This window comes from Orbicella franksi, chromosome 14 (assembly GCF_964199315.1).
Source record: "Orbicella franksi chromosome 14, jaOrbFran1.1, whole genome shotgun sequence".
Lineage (NCBI taxonomy): Eukaryota > Metazoa > Cnidaria > Anthozoa > Scleractinia > Merulinidae > Orbicella > Orbicella franksi.
The window spans coordinates 7112234-7128978 of record NC_138158.1 but is presented as its reverse complement, the minus strand read 5'-3'; the positions used below and the strand labels follow the sequence as shown (position 1 = coordinate 7128978).

The 16745-nt window shown below is 38.9% G+C and overlaps 2 protein-coding genes across 3 annotated transcripts in view; both read right to left on the bottom strand.

Annotated features, from left to right (window-relative positions):
• LOC145467209 (uncharacterized) overlaps positions 1 to 8737 on the bottom strand; it is a 28424-nt gene extending 19687 nt beyond the window's left edge. For both annotated transcript variants that reach the window (XM_081450764.1, XM_081450765.1), the window contains exon 1: positions 8387 to 8737. The gene's annotated coding sequence lies outside the window, so the exon portion shown is untranslated. The remainder of the gene's footprint in view (positions 1 to 8386) is intronic.
• A 1139-nt stretch (positions 8738 to 9876) lies between these two features.
• The window catches only part of LOC145468085 (glycogen debranching enzyme-like), a 34798-nt gene continuing 27929 nt past the window's right edge, over positions 9877 to 16745 (bottom strand). Inside the window, exons 23-27 of the mRNA XM_081451757.1 lie at positions 16455 to 16567; positions 15517 to 15734; positions 14901 to 14998; positions 14243 to 14330; positions 9877 to 13282 (exon numbers count right to left, since the gene is read on the bottom strand). Coding sequence (XP_081307883.1) covers positions 12998 to 13282; positions 14243 to 14330; positions 14901 to 14998; positions 15517 to 15734; positions 16455 to 16567 — 802 coding nt within the window. The 3' untranslated portion in view covers positions 9877 to 12997. The remainder of the gene's footprint in view (positions 13283 to 14242; positions 14331 to 14900; positions 14999 to 15516; positions 15735 to 16454; positions 16568 to 16745) is intronic.

Sequence of the window (16745 nt, the reverse complement as noted above, 5' to 3'; positions counted from 1 at the left end):
AAGAGCACGGCTATGGACATCTTTGGACAATGACGAATCGACCGGCCACAGGAAGAAAGCAGTATGTTGAAATGAACGCTTTATCATCTGGGACAAAAGGTAAGCCTTCCCCCTCCTACTCTGTACAGAAATGACTTTAGTCAGTCTAACATCAGAACTTGCTATGGAACTGCTATGTACATTAAGAATGACTTAAATTGTACTGAAATTCCATACAGATTTAATGTAAATAATGTGGAAATTACTGTAACAGTTCTTAGCCATCCAATTCCAAACATTCACGTGGTGGGTATCTATCAGTCAAAAACTGTTAGAATTTCACAAATGATTGATTCGAAGCTCTTACTCATCTCCATAAGTCAGTATTGACAGAACCTTCAACTCCTACTATATTTCTTGAAGATTTCAATATTAACCTGATGCAGGAGACTATGGAGTAAAAAGCTCTCAAAGCATTTCTGATCACAAACAGTGGGTACACACAGTTGATTAACCAGTATACTACTGACTACCGTACACAAACAGATCACATTTAAACAAATACACCACAACATGTGCAATCTGCTGGTAAACTGAAGTCATACTATAGTAATCATACATTATGAAAATGAAAATGAAAATGAAAATGATTTTAAGATACCAAGATTTCGGACTGTAAGATACGGGAAACACTCTATAAGATACATGGGTCCATACTTGTGGTCAAGACTTTCAAGAGATGAAAAGAACAGTGATAGCTTACATTCCTTCATATCAACTATAAGAAGAAGAGACATAGCATCTTTGCTTGGGGATAATAATTGTGAAAACTGTCCCTTATGTTTATCCTGACCTGACTTTCATATTTACTCATTAAAATTTTAATATTTACTTATTAACTTTTTTAATATATACTTATTTATTTTTTACATTCATAATTTCTTTTTTGTGTGTGTCCCCAATTAGCAGCAATGCTAAATACCCCAGACACGTTAATAAAGGTTTTTGTTGTTGTTGTTGTTATACATGTACATTTCCCTGTATGCTGTCTGAAGATATTATTTCACAAATTAACTTTGCTTATACACCTGAACCACAGTGATGCAGAATGTGAAACCTACAAATTACACTATAACTGAAAAGTTAATTTTTTCATACAAAAAGGAGAAAAATACATCATATTTCATGTGCACAAAGAAAACAGAATTATTTATTGCATAGACAGACAAATAATATTTTTCATTTACTCCCTTTCTGATTTTTACATTCCCAACTTGTTGAACTGTATGTAACTTTGCTATAATTTGCATAATAGAAATACAGAGATTTGAAAAGCAAATTCATACGTGGGTCTAAGAAAAATTCATCCTTGGATGTGAGGATGGAAAACTACTACATTACTACTACATTAGAAGGGATTGGAATTTCCTGGGGGGTGGGGGGTTCTGTATGATCAAAAAATTTAAAGAAATGTAGGAAGCTCAATCGGAATTTCCAGAAGGGTGGGGGAGGTATGGATATTTTCTGGAACTACACAATATGGAGTAACGTAAGCGCCTAACTTCCATTTAGAGGGGCACAAAGGAAGTCAGAGGGGGAGGGGTAGGGGCCAAAACAATTCAACTAGATAATTAAGAGCCAGTGCCCATAACTATGGACCTAACAATGGCACAAGTCGAAAAATCGATTTTGCTCATTTTTTGCCCATAGATTGGCCCTAGCTAGTAAACAAACGGACCATAGTTAGTTTCTGCTAATGCAGCTTTTTGGGGGAGAAATTTGCGAAAAACGATTTTGCCCGGATTGAGCTCAAAATCTACTTCCTGTTATGCTAAATTTTCTGAAAATTTGGTTGCTTTGCACGTCGCACAGCAGCTACTTAAGAATCTTTCAATGGTCTTTACATTCAGCTCAGGTCTTCATGGTATGACTGAGCGAAAAATAAAATAAATTGAGGTTTCGTTTGAGCCCGAAACGAGATTGAACAGAAACGCAAAATATTACGATGTGTTGCAAACGAATTATAGCACTAAAATATCGCCATATTTTGCTATGGGCTATAACTTTAAATGCCATAAAAACACTTTCTACGGGTTAACTGTACACCCACCTGTTTGAAAATCAAAAAATATCTCTGGGCAAATGGTTTTAAGTCGCCCGCCTTGGCCTGTGCTTCTCACAAATTTTTCCCTGAACCGCTGTGAGAATGTAAACAATTGCGTGACACGGGCGTCCACCGTGAATACATAATTCGTTTCCAACAAACCGCAGATGGCTATCTTAGAACATTTGGGTGAAAAAAGAAAAACATAATGGACCACTTTTAACTTTAATATTTTGAAAGTCATCGCTTCGGAAATTTCGTTAATTAAAAACGCCAATTAAAAGCAATTTACTTGGAGTTCGGGTGTTACTGCTATGTCGTTTTAAGCTGTCGTTCTTTCTTTGATCATTTTAAGAGCGAGTTCTAGAAAGAAAATCGTTCTAAGTTCATTTGTTAAGCGTGATGACAAGTTGATATTGTTGGTTTGTAGCCTTACGTGATCTGAAGGAACGCTACAGTGATTAAATTCGTATTTGTTGATTTCGACGGATCGATTTTCGGTTAAACCTTTTTATTTGTACCAACACATTTAGTGCCTTTTCTCCGGCTAAAAAGTCAGAAAAAGTAAACTAAACAAATCATAAAAGTTTAAATCATCAATAAGAGGCATCGACAGTGCAAGTGTCTCGGTAAGCTGTTAATTTGAACAATTACTGTGCTGGACGGATTGCTTTCCATGTTATGCACGTACTATACATATAGTTCATTGTGCGCGAATGTTTCTGTTTCAAACAACTGAAATGCTCAATGCTTTTTTTCCTTTTTTCCTTCAGTCTTAAAACTTAAGGTTAGGGTTAGGCTAAACCCTAAACTATTTTGGCGGCCAACCTATTTTTGGCTAATTGCTTAATCAAATTATATATATATATTTCATTGAAATTCACTCTTCCGTGACCGACTTCCGCTAACAAAACAGGATGGATGTTCGCTGTTCATTTAAGACTGCAATCCTGGTCAGAAGTGTTGGGACAGTTGCGGCAGATGACTTCACAGGCAGCCTCTCTTAAGACCAAAACCGCGCAAGCCCGCCTACCCCTCTCCCCCTGTCAATGTTGATAAAAATCTTGAAGAAAAAAAATCCTTGACAATAGCTTCAGAATAGCCACGTTTCAAGAATTGTTCGCCTCCTAGAACAGTATTCTCGAACTAAAGAGACGAGAAGATAGATATTCACATCTTATTCCAATAATAGCGATTTTTCAGCAATCGCGTTTGGTTCCAACACAACTGTCTAACCACTTTCTATTGTCCCTTTTTCCTTTTTTCCCACATCCGATGTAGTCTTTAGAATAGCTTCGTTTTCATGCAACATTGCTAGGGGGGAGGGGGGTCAATTGTACTTGCTTCTATTCATCTTTTGTTCTAAAACGTTAAGGACCTAGTTGAAATCGAGGGTTTTAGCGCGCAAAAGGGGGAGGTGTCCCAACAACTTATGGCCAGGATTGTACGTTTACACTAGAGGAAATTGTTCCAGATTCGTGATGAATTCTGAACGTTTTAGTGCCGGATTGATTTTGCCGTTTACACAAAAGTGGACGAATCCGAAATAAAAACTCCCCGGTTTGGTCGTTTCTCCGGAGATTTTGAATCCGGAATTTAAAGTGGGAACTTTGAATCCGAAAACTTTTATATCTGGACAGTTTTGTCGTGTAAACGATTTTCTCTCGAATTCAGATATTTTTCCGCCTGTGATCTTTGAATTTGCGGTGGAATGAAAATGGCGGATTACATGATCCAGTCGTAGTCGAGTCGTAGACACATTGATGGCCATTTGATGGCGGTCGCTGGGTGATTACCTCGTGCTGTTTCAGGTGTAGGTAATCACTCTTATAATGGGTAATGCCATACTCCTCAGAAACCCAATTTATACTTTACTGTGCAGATGACGACGATGGCACGATCGAAAACCTCGACGGTTCTAGATATTAAGAAAAGACCAGAATAAATACGTGGAGGGACCTGACATGATGGACAACAGTACCGTGGTCAGCGAGTTGAAAGAAAACTTCAGACTGTCTCAACCTACCCCTAGCCTTATTTTCGGAGGCATTTTGTTTCTCGTTGTCGAGGCAACAAACTGCTCGTTAACCATTCCATCATGAATGTTCCCGGAGTTATCGTCGTGTGTAAACGGTTAAGAATCCGAATATCCTTTCACTGTAAACCCCCGCTAATCCGAATACTCTAAAATTGATGAACTTTTACGAATCCAAAAAAACTCCTTTAGTGTAAACCTAGTCCTAGATCGACCACTGTAATGTTTATTTGTCTACCAGTGTTATGATCTGCAAATTTCAGTTAATTGATCAAACAACCAAAGTAGAAAAGATGGATTTTTTCCCAGTATGATCGAAACTTAAACGCAGTTTCTTCCTGGGCTAATTCAATTCAAGAAATTCCGGGTTTTCTAGCTGAGTTTGAGCATATTGTGTGGGTACAAATTTTCTACACAGCTAGAAGAGCGGAGATGCCATCACGTAGTTAGTAGTTTATAGAAATTATGGTATTTCCACTTGACTTTATTTGTCAGTCAATGATTCAATTGCCATAAACCATAGAGGATTGGTTAAGTGTATCTCTAAAACTGCCACTATATTGAAAGTTATCAGTGATTCAATAAAATAAATAAGTGTTAAAATCATTTCCCGGAGTACTGTAGAAACGTTCTTTATCAGGGATGTCGTGGGTGTTGCAATGCAAATGAAAAAACATACATACTTATACTAACTTAAACAAAAAAAGAAAACAAACAAAAAAAAACATTTTCCATTATTTTATCTACACTACGTTTCAAATATTGCTTTCATCGGATTGCTGGAAACGAATATTTTACTCGAGAGTGGCTATCCGCGTCACGCAATTGTTTACATTCCAGCGCCAGATTTTGGGCAAAATCTATGAGAAACACAGGCCAAGGCGGGCAACTTGAAATCATTTGCCCAGAGATGTTTTTTGATAGCCTAACAGGTGGGTGTATATTTAACCCGTAGAAAGTGTTTTTATGGTATTTAAAGTTATAGCCCATAGAAAAATATGGGGATGTTTTCATGCAATAATTCTCTTGCGACACACTGTAAAATTTTGCGTGTCAGTTTGATCTCTTTTCGGGCTCAAAACTAACTTTGATTCATTTTATTTTTCGCTCAGTCATACCACGAAGACCTGAACTGAATATAAAATCCATTGAAAGATTCTCAAGTAGCTGTTCTGCGGAGCACGAAGCAATCAAATATTCGGAAAATTCAGCAAAACCGGAAGTAGATTTTGAGCCCAGTCGGGTCGAAATCGTTTTTGGCGTATTTCTACCAAAGAATGCTGTATTAGCAGAAACTAACTAAGGTCCGTTTCTATTCTTACTAAGACCTATCTATGGACAAAATACAAGCGAAATCAATTTTTCGACTTGTGCCATTGATAGGCGATTTAGGTCCATTTTTATAGGCATTTACTCTTAAGCATACTAACACTTGTAAGTTACATTGTAACCCATTATTTTTTTGTGTATAATTGAAGGCTTTCGTGCAAAAACGGCGTATGTGGCATTTTGGGCCAATTTTTATTTTTTGTAGGATCGAGCTAATTTTTGGCAGACTGACTTGTTTTGACATGAAAAGCATCGTTGCGTAATTGTTTTTGTTGATTTGCGCTTCGTTTTCGAGAAATAATGTGTTCTTGTCTTACCTCCATCCTAATTGGCACGTAGTCTCGCACGTATTACTCCCTCTTTAGTCGATTTTCCAAGAAAAACAAAATGCAAATAGTCTACATGTAAGTATCAATCCTTGTGATGAGTCCACATCTAAAACTTACATGTATGGTTGCCTAAGCAACCCAGTAATTAAAAACGCCATTGACGCTTTTCTGCCACAGCTCCATCCCTCAAATTTGGAAAATGCAAACCTTTACCCATAACTCAACTAATTCTTCAGAAATTCAGAATTTAAGAAAATTTTTCGCCATTAATACGCTTACAAACATGATAATTGTACCAGCATGTGTGGCCTACGATCAAAGGTAATGATAAGTTAATAAGGAATGCCAGATCCCAGGTTACATCGAGGGTGCCATCAATTCATACCATGAGGTTGCTCTAAGGAGCCATTGATCAGTGTTTCGGCCAGAGCGCGCCATTGTGGGAATCCCGCGTTGCAATCAGAGATGGCCCCCAGAAAAACAAAGAAAGGGCCAAAATTTGGCCCTTTCCTTTTACAAGACTACAGGCTTCACCAGGTGTAGTATTTTAAAAGCCTTCCCTTCTAAAACATTCAACATAAGAGAAGTCATTCCATCCTGTTGCTCTGCTGTATTGATTATCTCACATCGTAAAACTTCCAAGTTTGAAATCGCCCTATAATGCATTGCAAACCCTTGATCATTGACTATGTCATGTATGCCTAAGGACTGTTCTCTTGTAAGGCACGGATCATACTGGTATCTGATTCAAAAGAAATTTATTGAGTAGAAACACTTCAAAAAGCACTTACGATTAAATTTTATCCTACATCCTAATAAACTGCTTTATTTTCCTTGGTACCCTGACACATTTTTCCTTCTATAGCTTTCAATTTATTGGCCCCTTTCCTAAAAAATAGGCCCTTAAAAAAGGTCTTCAGGGGCCACTTTGGCCCTCAAGAAAAATTTTCTGGCTGAAACACTGATTGATAATTCTTTCTATTGCTGGTTTTTGTGCCATCAAAAACAAAAAATCAAAGCCATTCTATAAATGAAGTCAAGAATCTGAGAAAACGATAGATGATTGACCTGTAAACGACCTCAACAAAATTTTTTCGCACATGACAGAAACGTCTGTCATTGAGTTTTGCTATTCAAAAGAAATGCTACTTCTCTAGGGCTTCAACACATTGAAATTATGATTTTTTCTAGTCCAAGAACTGTTCTGTTAGTAGAAACTTGAGCGATAACTCCTCTTGTGACCTACACTAGAACCTTCTCGGTCTGCCATTTTAATGTCATGCAATGCATCAACTTGAATAATCAAACATGCCAGTACTCTACAAAATGAAGAACCCTGTCAAGCAGGGTCTTTTATCTGATGAAACTATAAAGGAACTTCAGAAGGACTGGTAATTTCTAATTTTGGAAATGATGACGTCACATTAAAACCTTCAATTACCAGTCCCACCTCGCAAGGCCCCACCTAAAAATCCCTTGTAGTGCTAAGCCTCAACACCTGGACTTGAAGAAATATGTTCAGAGTAACAGTTGTTGACTGTTGTCAGTCAAGTCAGGTCCCAAAGTTGTTTAAATTTCATATCAGTGACCATTGTCAGGAAACTCCCAACTTCATATCAGTTACTTATTGATGTAGTACCATAGTCCCTGTTTCCTTTTCTGTTCCGTTTTGCTATTGTAGATAAAAAACATAAAAATGTACCTTTTTCACGCTGTTTTATATATGCGATTAACCATTGAGGCTGAATTCGTTTTTTACATCTATGCATGTAGTGCGACTGTTGTTGTGTTGCGAAAAAGGATATTCAATTAACTTTGTTTGTTTTAATGTCTTAAAATCATTAAAGTAAAGAATTGAATATCAGTTGCCCGTGACCTGTGACTTGTGACCCGTGACCCGTGACCTGTGACCTGCGTACTAGGCCCGCCGAGCCAAGAGCAACTCTGGCTTCTTGAGTGCTCTCCAAACTTTCTAAGTGCATTCATAACTCGATATAAATGAACAGCTAAAAGCATGAACCAATTCTTTCATAACATAGCAACAACATGGTTGTGATAAGTTTCCTTAAATGTATACTCATTAACATCAGGGTAAAAATAATATTAAGGAATAGCATGTAGTAATCTAATTCATCGAGTAGAAGTTGTTGTTGCAGTTGACCAATATTTATAGATTTATTACAGAGTACTTCATAAAATCAATTTGCATGAAGAGGTGGCATTTTCTTCATTTAGTTTAGCCTCTAAGATGTGAGATTTGCACATGTGCAAATTTGTAGCTAACTAGGTCTGGGAGAGAGGGAGAGTTAAGTAAGTTTTAACATCTTACTTGTTGTCTAAAATCATCACTTAAGGGGTTCGAAATTTCTTTTTTCAAGCTACTAACTCAAACATACCGTAGCTTCCGGAGATTTTTGCTCAAAACGACGGCCCACGTGTGCGATGTAAGAATTTGAATTCCCGCTTTACGTGAAACACTTCTGACATTTGGAGAACTACAGTCTAACCGAATTAAATCTTAAACTTATCTAATGAAAAGAATGAGAAAATTACTAGGTTTAAAAACCACTATTCGTAAATAACAGCTCTTGAGTAAAAGCTTAAGCTTACCTTAGCAGTTTTGCATTTCCTACCGGGCTGTTGTTTATTTGCGACGGTCAGTCAACGTGGTCCCCATTTTACGTGTTTTGCAGCCTGCTGCAGGCATAATTCTTGCATTGAAATGCAAACACACATCAGAAAATAAGTTTGCAAAGACTAAAAAAACCAAAGGCAGTCTCTTCATCGATTCTTTGGCGTAGAAATATAAAGATTTTCTCCGCAGCCATGTTGGGTTTCTCTTTCGTTTCCAGTCTTTCTTGCGTTAAGCGAACACACGGCCAAACTATTACTGCCTTCACAAAAGTGCCATTAAAAAATTTTCAGACCTGAAACAGCTTGGCGTCTCAATAACTTATAGCCACTCTAAGGATCTTCGTTCTTCTAACAAAAGTAAGTCGCAGCCCTAGGAAACCTTTTATAGCTGCCAAAGCTTAGGCCAAAGTTTAGCTCTGTGCGAAACTCCCAAAAAGTTAAAAAGTTAATTTTGCATCTTTAGCGAGCTTTTTGCAAGTCGGTTGTTATAAAACATATGTTTACGTCGCTTGGTGTTCCATTTGCTCTGGTATCTCCATATTAGTTAATTAGATGATAATTTTTAGCGCTTAAAAAGAATGAAGGCATGACTAGTCAGGCATTTTACGGAAGTTTGCAGTGCACATCAAGTGAAAATACGCGGGAAAGAGCGGGAAGAAACTATTGTGTGAACTGTGAACATGCGGTAAAATTCGTCTCTGAGTCCAATTTTTTTTTCTTGTAACACTGGGATAAAGATAAAAGCATGGTTTATCCTCTAAGGGTTCTCAAGCTCCTGCCCCATTCGAAACACAGTTACAATACCGCTTACAGATAAGTGAGCATCGCTCACGCGTTTTCAACGCACCGTGTTCCTAGACAAGAATTGAAGATATGAAGCGTATCGCATTACCTGTCGCGTTTACCGGCCAAATGGGAGGAGCAGAACCGTCGCCCAGGAAGAAGGTACTTACAGTAATACAGGGTTCGGGGATCGTACTTCTGTGTTAAGCTATTCAGGGGCATTTTCCGCTGGAAGACTTTGTTCTATGACGAATGATGTGTTTTCCAATCCGGAAGTTGGTCAGTGGATCTTTTTTTGTGGGACAGGAGTATATAACTCCGGAGTGGCTGTATGTTCCTGATAGTAATAAATGGAGTTTCCTGGCAAATGAAAGAAAAATCATGTCTGATCTTTGTAAATACACGGGGGCTCGTATATCCCAGCAGAGTGCTTCTTCCTCCCCACCTCCACCACGGAGGGAGGCTCATCTATCTGCAGACTCTTTAGCTTCTATTCCTATTTTCAAAAGGAACTCCTTGGATCTCTCTGGGAACTGGTCTTATTTTTCGGTCCTAGGATTTCTGGAATAACACACCCTAGTCAATCCAACGATTTGAAAAATAAATCAAGTTTTGATTAAAGGGTCTCAGTCACGGTATTTTGAGTTATTTTGGCCACATACAAAATTACCTTTAAATGGTAGGAACCCTGAAAATAACAGTTTAAAAAGATAGAAAAACACCAAAGACATAATGATAAACCATAAAGGAACAAGGATGGCTAAGGATGGAGATGATTAACACGGATTACAAACGACGAATTTTAAAAATTGAGGCTAAACTTTTCATTATGCGCAAACCGTGACTGAGCTCCTTTAACGTGGGAATTGTTCAAACAACTGTCTTGCAACATGACAAATTTGTCCCCCCCCCCCCCCCCTCGGAATTTGAATCCAATTCTACGTAGTTAAGTTAAATATGACATTCAGGGCGCCTTCCATTCGACTAAAAATTCCGGTTTGAATTACCGAAATTTTCGTACGCCTCCGAATGGAACGGTATTTTCCAGCAGACCGGACCGATCTCGTTCTATTCCCGCCTGGGCACATTTCCCGCCAAGATTTACTCGACCAAAATGCTGAAGGATAATAATGAAGTGGCTGATTAAAGGGCAGTAAGCTGCTTCATGCAAAGAAATTTAATACGCATTCAAGATTACTTTAAGTAAACTCGTCCGAGATATTTACCTGACCGACTCAAGAATTATCTTCGTGTGATAAGAAACTTGCGAACTTTTCTCGCGGGAGATTATGCAAACCGGGCAAATACCCACAGGATATTCGGAACGACCAGTCCACAATTTTCCAGAATAGCAGATCCTAACGTTTTTGTGGAGGATAGGCAATCAATAAAAGGTTTGAACTGTGGCAGATCGTTTTCCATCCAGTGTAGTGTCGACTGGCCGCCATCTTGTAGCTTTGGTCGAGGCAATATTCACGACTAGAGGAACTAGGACCGACTCATACCGGGTAGAAATGCCAAATGGAACAGGAAATGTCCGCAATTTCAAATTTCCGAAAAAAGGGACATCCTCGAGAGGTTGACCAAAATTTTCAAAACGAATTTTCGGAAACTTTCTGTTCCATTCAATTTTGAACCGAAATTTCCAGAAATTTTGGTCGAATGGAACGCGCCCTCTGTGACCATGATAAGCACTCATTTTCCACATAAGGTCAAACCCAGGTATAATGGTTGACAATCAAGAATCAGTGAACCAATCAGAAGGCTAGAAACGCATTCTCCGATGCTTACGATTAAATAACTAATACTGAACAACTGAAAATATCCTCCATTGCTTTCCTTTGTCCCTTTACTCAAATATTCTTTCCTCGTTAAATTCTGAAAATCCCAAATGAGAAGTTAAACACAACAGCTTTTAATATCAGGAAAAAAAAACTGCCAGACCTCGCTCCCAGTAACTGCAGGGTTTTTCATTGTAGTTAAATGATGTCACGTAAATGTCGTCATCAAAGAGATATGACATTACGCCCACGTGACAATTATTTGATGATTTTATTGGTAGCGATAACTACTGATAGATTAATATTTTAAAAGCTTACTTTTAGTCTCTCTACACACAATACAAAGATCATTTATTCTTCCGTATAGACGGTATAGTCTAGAAATATGGAGAGACTGAGTACATCAGTGCGTGATGGTTTCTGGAATCGTTTGGGTGGATAAGATGGCGTCTGTTGAACGCTGAAATGTCTTTCAAAGATTAACATAATCACTGGATCGTGCTTTCTGAATCAATCAGTACATTCAGTTCGAGGACTGTTTAATTTTCTTGCTCTCCGTTGCCACCATTTTAAACCTTACCTCCTATACCCAAAAGATCCCGGAACCCCATTGGCGACAAAGTTTTCTGCTGCTGTTTTCTGCTTGCGAACTTATGCCGCAGATACCGTGTTTACTACCTACACTTGACTCTGATGAACACAGCCCGAGAAAACGCACATCTCCTATGAGAGCTCAGATCCACCGTTCTCTGCCCAACCCCACCCGAAAATCCAAGACTGATGACGTGATACTATATACCGTCTCTGATTGGCTGTTATCTGGGAAGTCTGTTTCCCCACGTTATGATCAACGATTAATTAAAAGAAATGAATCAGACGAGAAAACCAAAAAATTATCGATCTGGAGCTATACAGAAGATTTAAGATTACACCTAATGAGACTTCTCACATCCTACCTCTGAATTACAATGACTTAAATACTAATAATACACTAATAATACATTTAGACTGCCGCGTGCAGTCCTGCCCATTTCCTCGGGACATTCACTCGAACACAAACTTTGAGCAGGGATCTTACCACGCTGCTTTGAAACAGACCGTCCTGCTCGCCAAAAAATAAGCCCAGGATGAACATAAAGATACGACTACGCACAAACCAGAAAATACCTAAATAACCTAATATAGTTTAAGAAATTTTAGTAATTTTTCGGGACACCTTGACACTATAAGAGCCGTTTTGAAAGACTTATCGACCTGCATTCAGTAGACGAGACTTGTACTGCGTTCACACTCTCCTAAACACGTTTAGTCTACACATGAATGAAACATGTTTTATTATGAATCTTTAAAAGGTGCATTGCGTAAAAAATAATCGAAATATATTTTGTCAGAACATGATTGTACCTTAAGAGATACAAAAAGCGAAAAGGAAGTAAGTTGCCTCTTGAATTGGACCATAACTGAAATGATAGCCTCTTCCACGCGTTCAGTTAGTTGGAGCGCGGCGCGAAAAAACGGCGTGAACTAACTGAACGGAGGGAGGCTAATAAAATAACTGCAACATGAAGTTCGAGCACCAATTCTCGCTTTTATGTGTAGCTATAACAATCTGATGTATCTACCGTAAAACGAAATAAATAACGAAACTTGACTTGAAACATAGCCACCTAATGTGAACAACGCAATTAGAAACAAGTTTGTGGAAAATAAACATGTCTTTTGGAGCTAGTGTGAACGCAATTTCATTTACGGAATAAATCGTCTAATTAAATAGCTACCTAGCTACTCCATTTTACCTCACGACCCAAAACAACACTTACACGCCAACTAAAGGTTACTATGTGTAACGTAACGTTACGCGACCATAGAGAACGGCTGCACGTGATGTAACGTTACGTGACCAAAATAACGGCTGCGTATGCAACCCGGTGTCACGCCATGAGACGACCCAAGCGTTACGTGACGTGACATTACGTTACGAGATCCGAAATAACGGCTTAAAAGACCAGCCTTCCAGCTACAGTCAAGTTGAATTATCTCCTTGAACTAATTTCTCCATATCGTACAATACATCTAACAAGCAGCTTACAGACCATGCCTGTGCAGGACAGCCATCATGACATGGCACTCCCCCGGCGTTAGTAAGTTCAGGTAAGCTGCGCCAGGAGGAGTTTGTTATTTCCACTTTGTGTCTTGCCAGGATGCTCTTCACGCGAACTATTGTCCGCTCTAGACCCTCTTTACCATGGAGTTTCTTGGCGAAGTACAGTCGAGCTCTAAGAAAGGGGCCTAGGCACCAAAGCCACTCCTGCAAAATAGAAACACAAGGATTTAGCTTGATTGAGCAACCTATTATATCAATACCATCAAAACAAACTATGAGAAATTCAGCATTCACTTTGCAGCTGCAAAAGTTTGGAATCACCTTGACGAAACCATTAAACACCTTCCCCTTTAATAAAACGTTTAAAAACAAAGTCAAGTTAAATAACTTACAGTCATACTGTTCATGAGCTTTCAACTGGTAATTATTTATTTTATTTATTTATTTATCTTTTTTTTTTTAAATTTTATTATTTGTCTCTTTGTCTTCTTTTTATCTCCTTGCATTCCTGAAGCTTTAGTGTCAACCTACATCCGATATGTAAACATTATTTAGTTTTACTCAGCTCGATTAGCTGTTTAGTTATTCTGAGTAAATGTTATCTTTATTTGTATTAATATATTATGCTGTAATTCAAGTTTAACTTTTAATCTGGCAATAAAGCTTGTTGTTGTTGTTGTTGTTGTTGTTGATTTCTTACATTCTTGTTTGATAGTAGAACAAATATTTCTTAACTCCACGACAACTATTTGTTTTCTATTTACTCGGTTTTAATAAGAATACTTGCAAGCAATCTGTTCAAAGATATATTGTTCCTAAGCCTGTGCAGAGTATTGTCTCACTAGTTCAAGACACCCAAGATGCACCCTTAGACAAAACACTTGACTCCACACAGACATTTCGGTCGTGTAGCCTTGGTTACTTCACTCTGGACTCTGGATCGAGTGGTCCGTGTTCTAAGGCAAGACAATTTACTCTCACACTGTCTCTCTCCACCCAGGTAACAACATATTTAATACTGGAGCTAACCCTGTGACGAACTAGCATCCCATCCAGGGGTAGGAGAAAGACTCCTTGTCCTCACCCGGACAATCCACTAACTATGGACAATCAGACTGGCTGAACCACTGTTTAAAACATTTTTATGATCTACGAAGGACTCACCGGTCCCTGATGGTAAGAGAATCCCTTGGCACTCTTGTATGAGGATGAATCTTGTGAGTTGTCGTAAACTCCTTCATAAGCCCAGTCACTGGAACAGGCAGATAAAAAACAACACGAATAAACTATTCAGTTGCTGGCAACAACGTTCAAGGAATCAAAATCAATGAACGAAAGACAGAAACTCCAAAAACTACCCAGGTTGGGATAATGTATGTTCGGTAAAAAGTATCCTCGTCAAGTATGTTTTGTAGAGTTTTTCCCTCTATGTAGACATTCATTTTGCTCGTCGCACAATACTCGTATACCATGGCCATTCTTTTTTCTCGTCACGCAATCATTCCGTGCCAAAGAATGTGCGACGTGAGTGACAAGTAAAAAGAATGCAGTGAAGAGCAGCTTTCCGTTAGCCTGGTTGAGAATGGGGCCAGACGGAAACTGACGACTATAGTGTAGCATGTAAAAATTCGTAGAATTAAGATTTCAGAGTATACATTTCAACAAGTCTTCTGTAAATCAGAGGTAGAGCATCCGACCCGTGCGTGGAAGGTCAGAAGGTTGCCTTCTATTGCGAAAACTTGGAGCTTGTCATGTACTAATAAACACCTTTCTCTTGGTATCTCCATTTTTGCACTTTAGACAACGAAATTGTCCGCGTTACCTGGGATCCAATGTAGCCATGCCTAATGGGCCTAAAAGAACTTCCTCCACCAAATCTAGACACTTCCACGCATGCTCAGGGTTAAACATCTCTGGGGCCTGGAATTCAAAGGTATCACGTGACATTCAAACCCACCTGCAAGATGTCGCTATCATTGTCTATACGGTACCTCTAGGAATTCAAATAAAAAACAACCAGGGAGGGAGTTGACTAATCCCCCCGCCACCCCTTGCGGGTTATAACCCCCCGTAAAAAGTTCGCTGCTAATTTCAAAGAAATGAATAAAATAGTCTATCGCCCAGTGTGGTTTGCTATGAAAAGTACCTACCAGGTCCTTAAGATCCCTTACTACAGTCATGGCAACATACAAGTTAGGCCTGAACTGATAGGTAAATGTCTCTATCATTATTTATACAGTAACTCTTGGAACTCGAGTCAAAAATAACCAGAAGAGAGTTGACTCACCCCCCCCCCCCTTGCCCGGGAGGGGGGCGAGTTACTCTTCCGTCAAAGCCTAATAACCACCCGGGGTTATGACCCCTGTAAACAGGTCTCTCGCCCAGACGGGCTTGCTATGGAGGGTACCTATCAGGAACACGCCCTAGAGATCCCTTACCACTGTCATAGCAACACACAAGTTGGGCCTGAACTGATAATCAGCGAATCTGTGACTTGCGCCAACAGTGTCTTTGTAGATGCCTCTTCTGTGGATGAGTTTCGCCTCCTCAGTCTGCTGCTGTTTGGGTTTAGGATCGTCAGGTATCCAAAAGTTATCCTCAAACTCATTTTCAATCTTCATCCCCCACTCTTTGTATGACAACTCCACTGGGAAACCTTACAGGACAAATTGAATCTTATCTAAATTGTGATGGTGAATATGTCATGATATGGTCATGTCAATCATAAAAATAGTAATGGAGCTAAATGGATACCAGAAGGAAAAAGCGTGATGAAATTAGTAACATATCCAATTGTGAGAGCATTGATGCCTAATAAACAGTTAGATTATGAGCTCAAAATTTCTATCACGCATGCAAATCGAGAGTGAATAATCTAATAATTATTGTTTTAGTATAAATCTACTAGTCGTTCAAAACGCTACGTTACTCACTATCTACTACGCTACTCACTAGCTACGCTACTCACTATCTACAACAGCACAGATAGTGAGTAGTGTAGCCAATCAGTAGCTAATCAGAGAACGGCTTTCGTTATAGAATGCAAGTAGATTTATACTAAATGCAAAGATTTATGGCTGTATGACGACTTCTAAATTGTTTGGATAACAAGCGTTGGCATCCAGCATACAATCTTAAAATCTCAGTTTAACATCACTGTTCTTAACCTTGGGGTTGTTAAAAATTCACTACAAGCTTTTGACTTGCTCATCTATCGTGTACCTAGACCAATACGCATGGCTGACACAGTCACGTGATGGAGTTGGGCAGGACGTTTATATTACATCCGGGTATCACAACAAAAGCGAACGCAATCAGAAGTCTATAAAGCTAGATTAGCATTACTCACTTCTGACAAAATGTGTGAAAAACCTACCATCTTGTAGCTTGGATACACCAGCATATGGAAACTTCTTTTGGTCACACAGCTTGGCTAACCAGCGCACAGTCGATTTGCAAAGACCTACAATCTCCACAGCGCTACCGTCTCTGAGATATGGAACGTTAAACGAAATCACTAATTACTACAGTAGTCATCAAATTTTCCAATACAACAGAGCAAAACAGTATCACTCTAACAAGCATCTACTCGCTACAAGAAAAGGAGCAGAAACACAAAATTAGGCACACAGAAACGCAACGCTATGCCTGTTGTCATTTTGAAAAT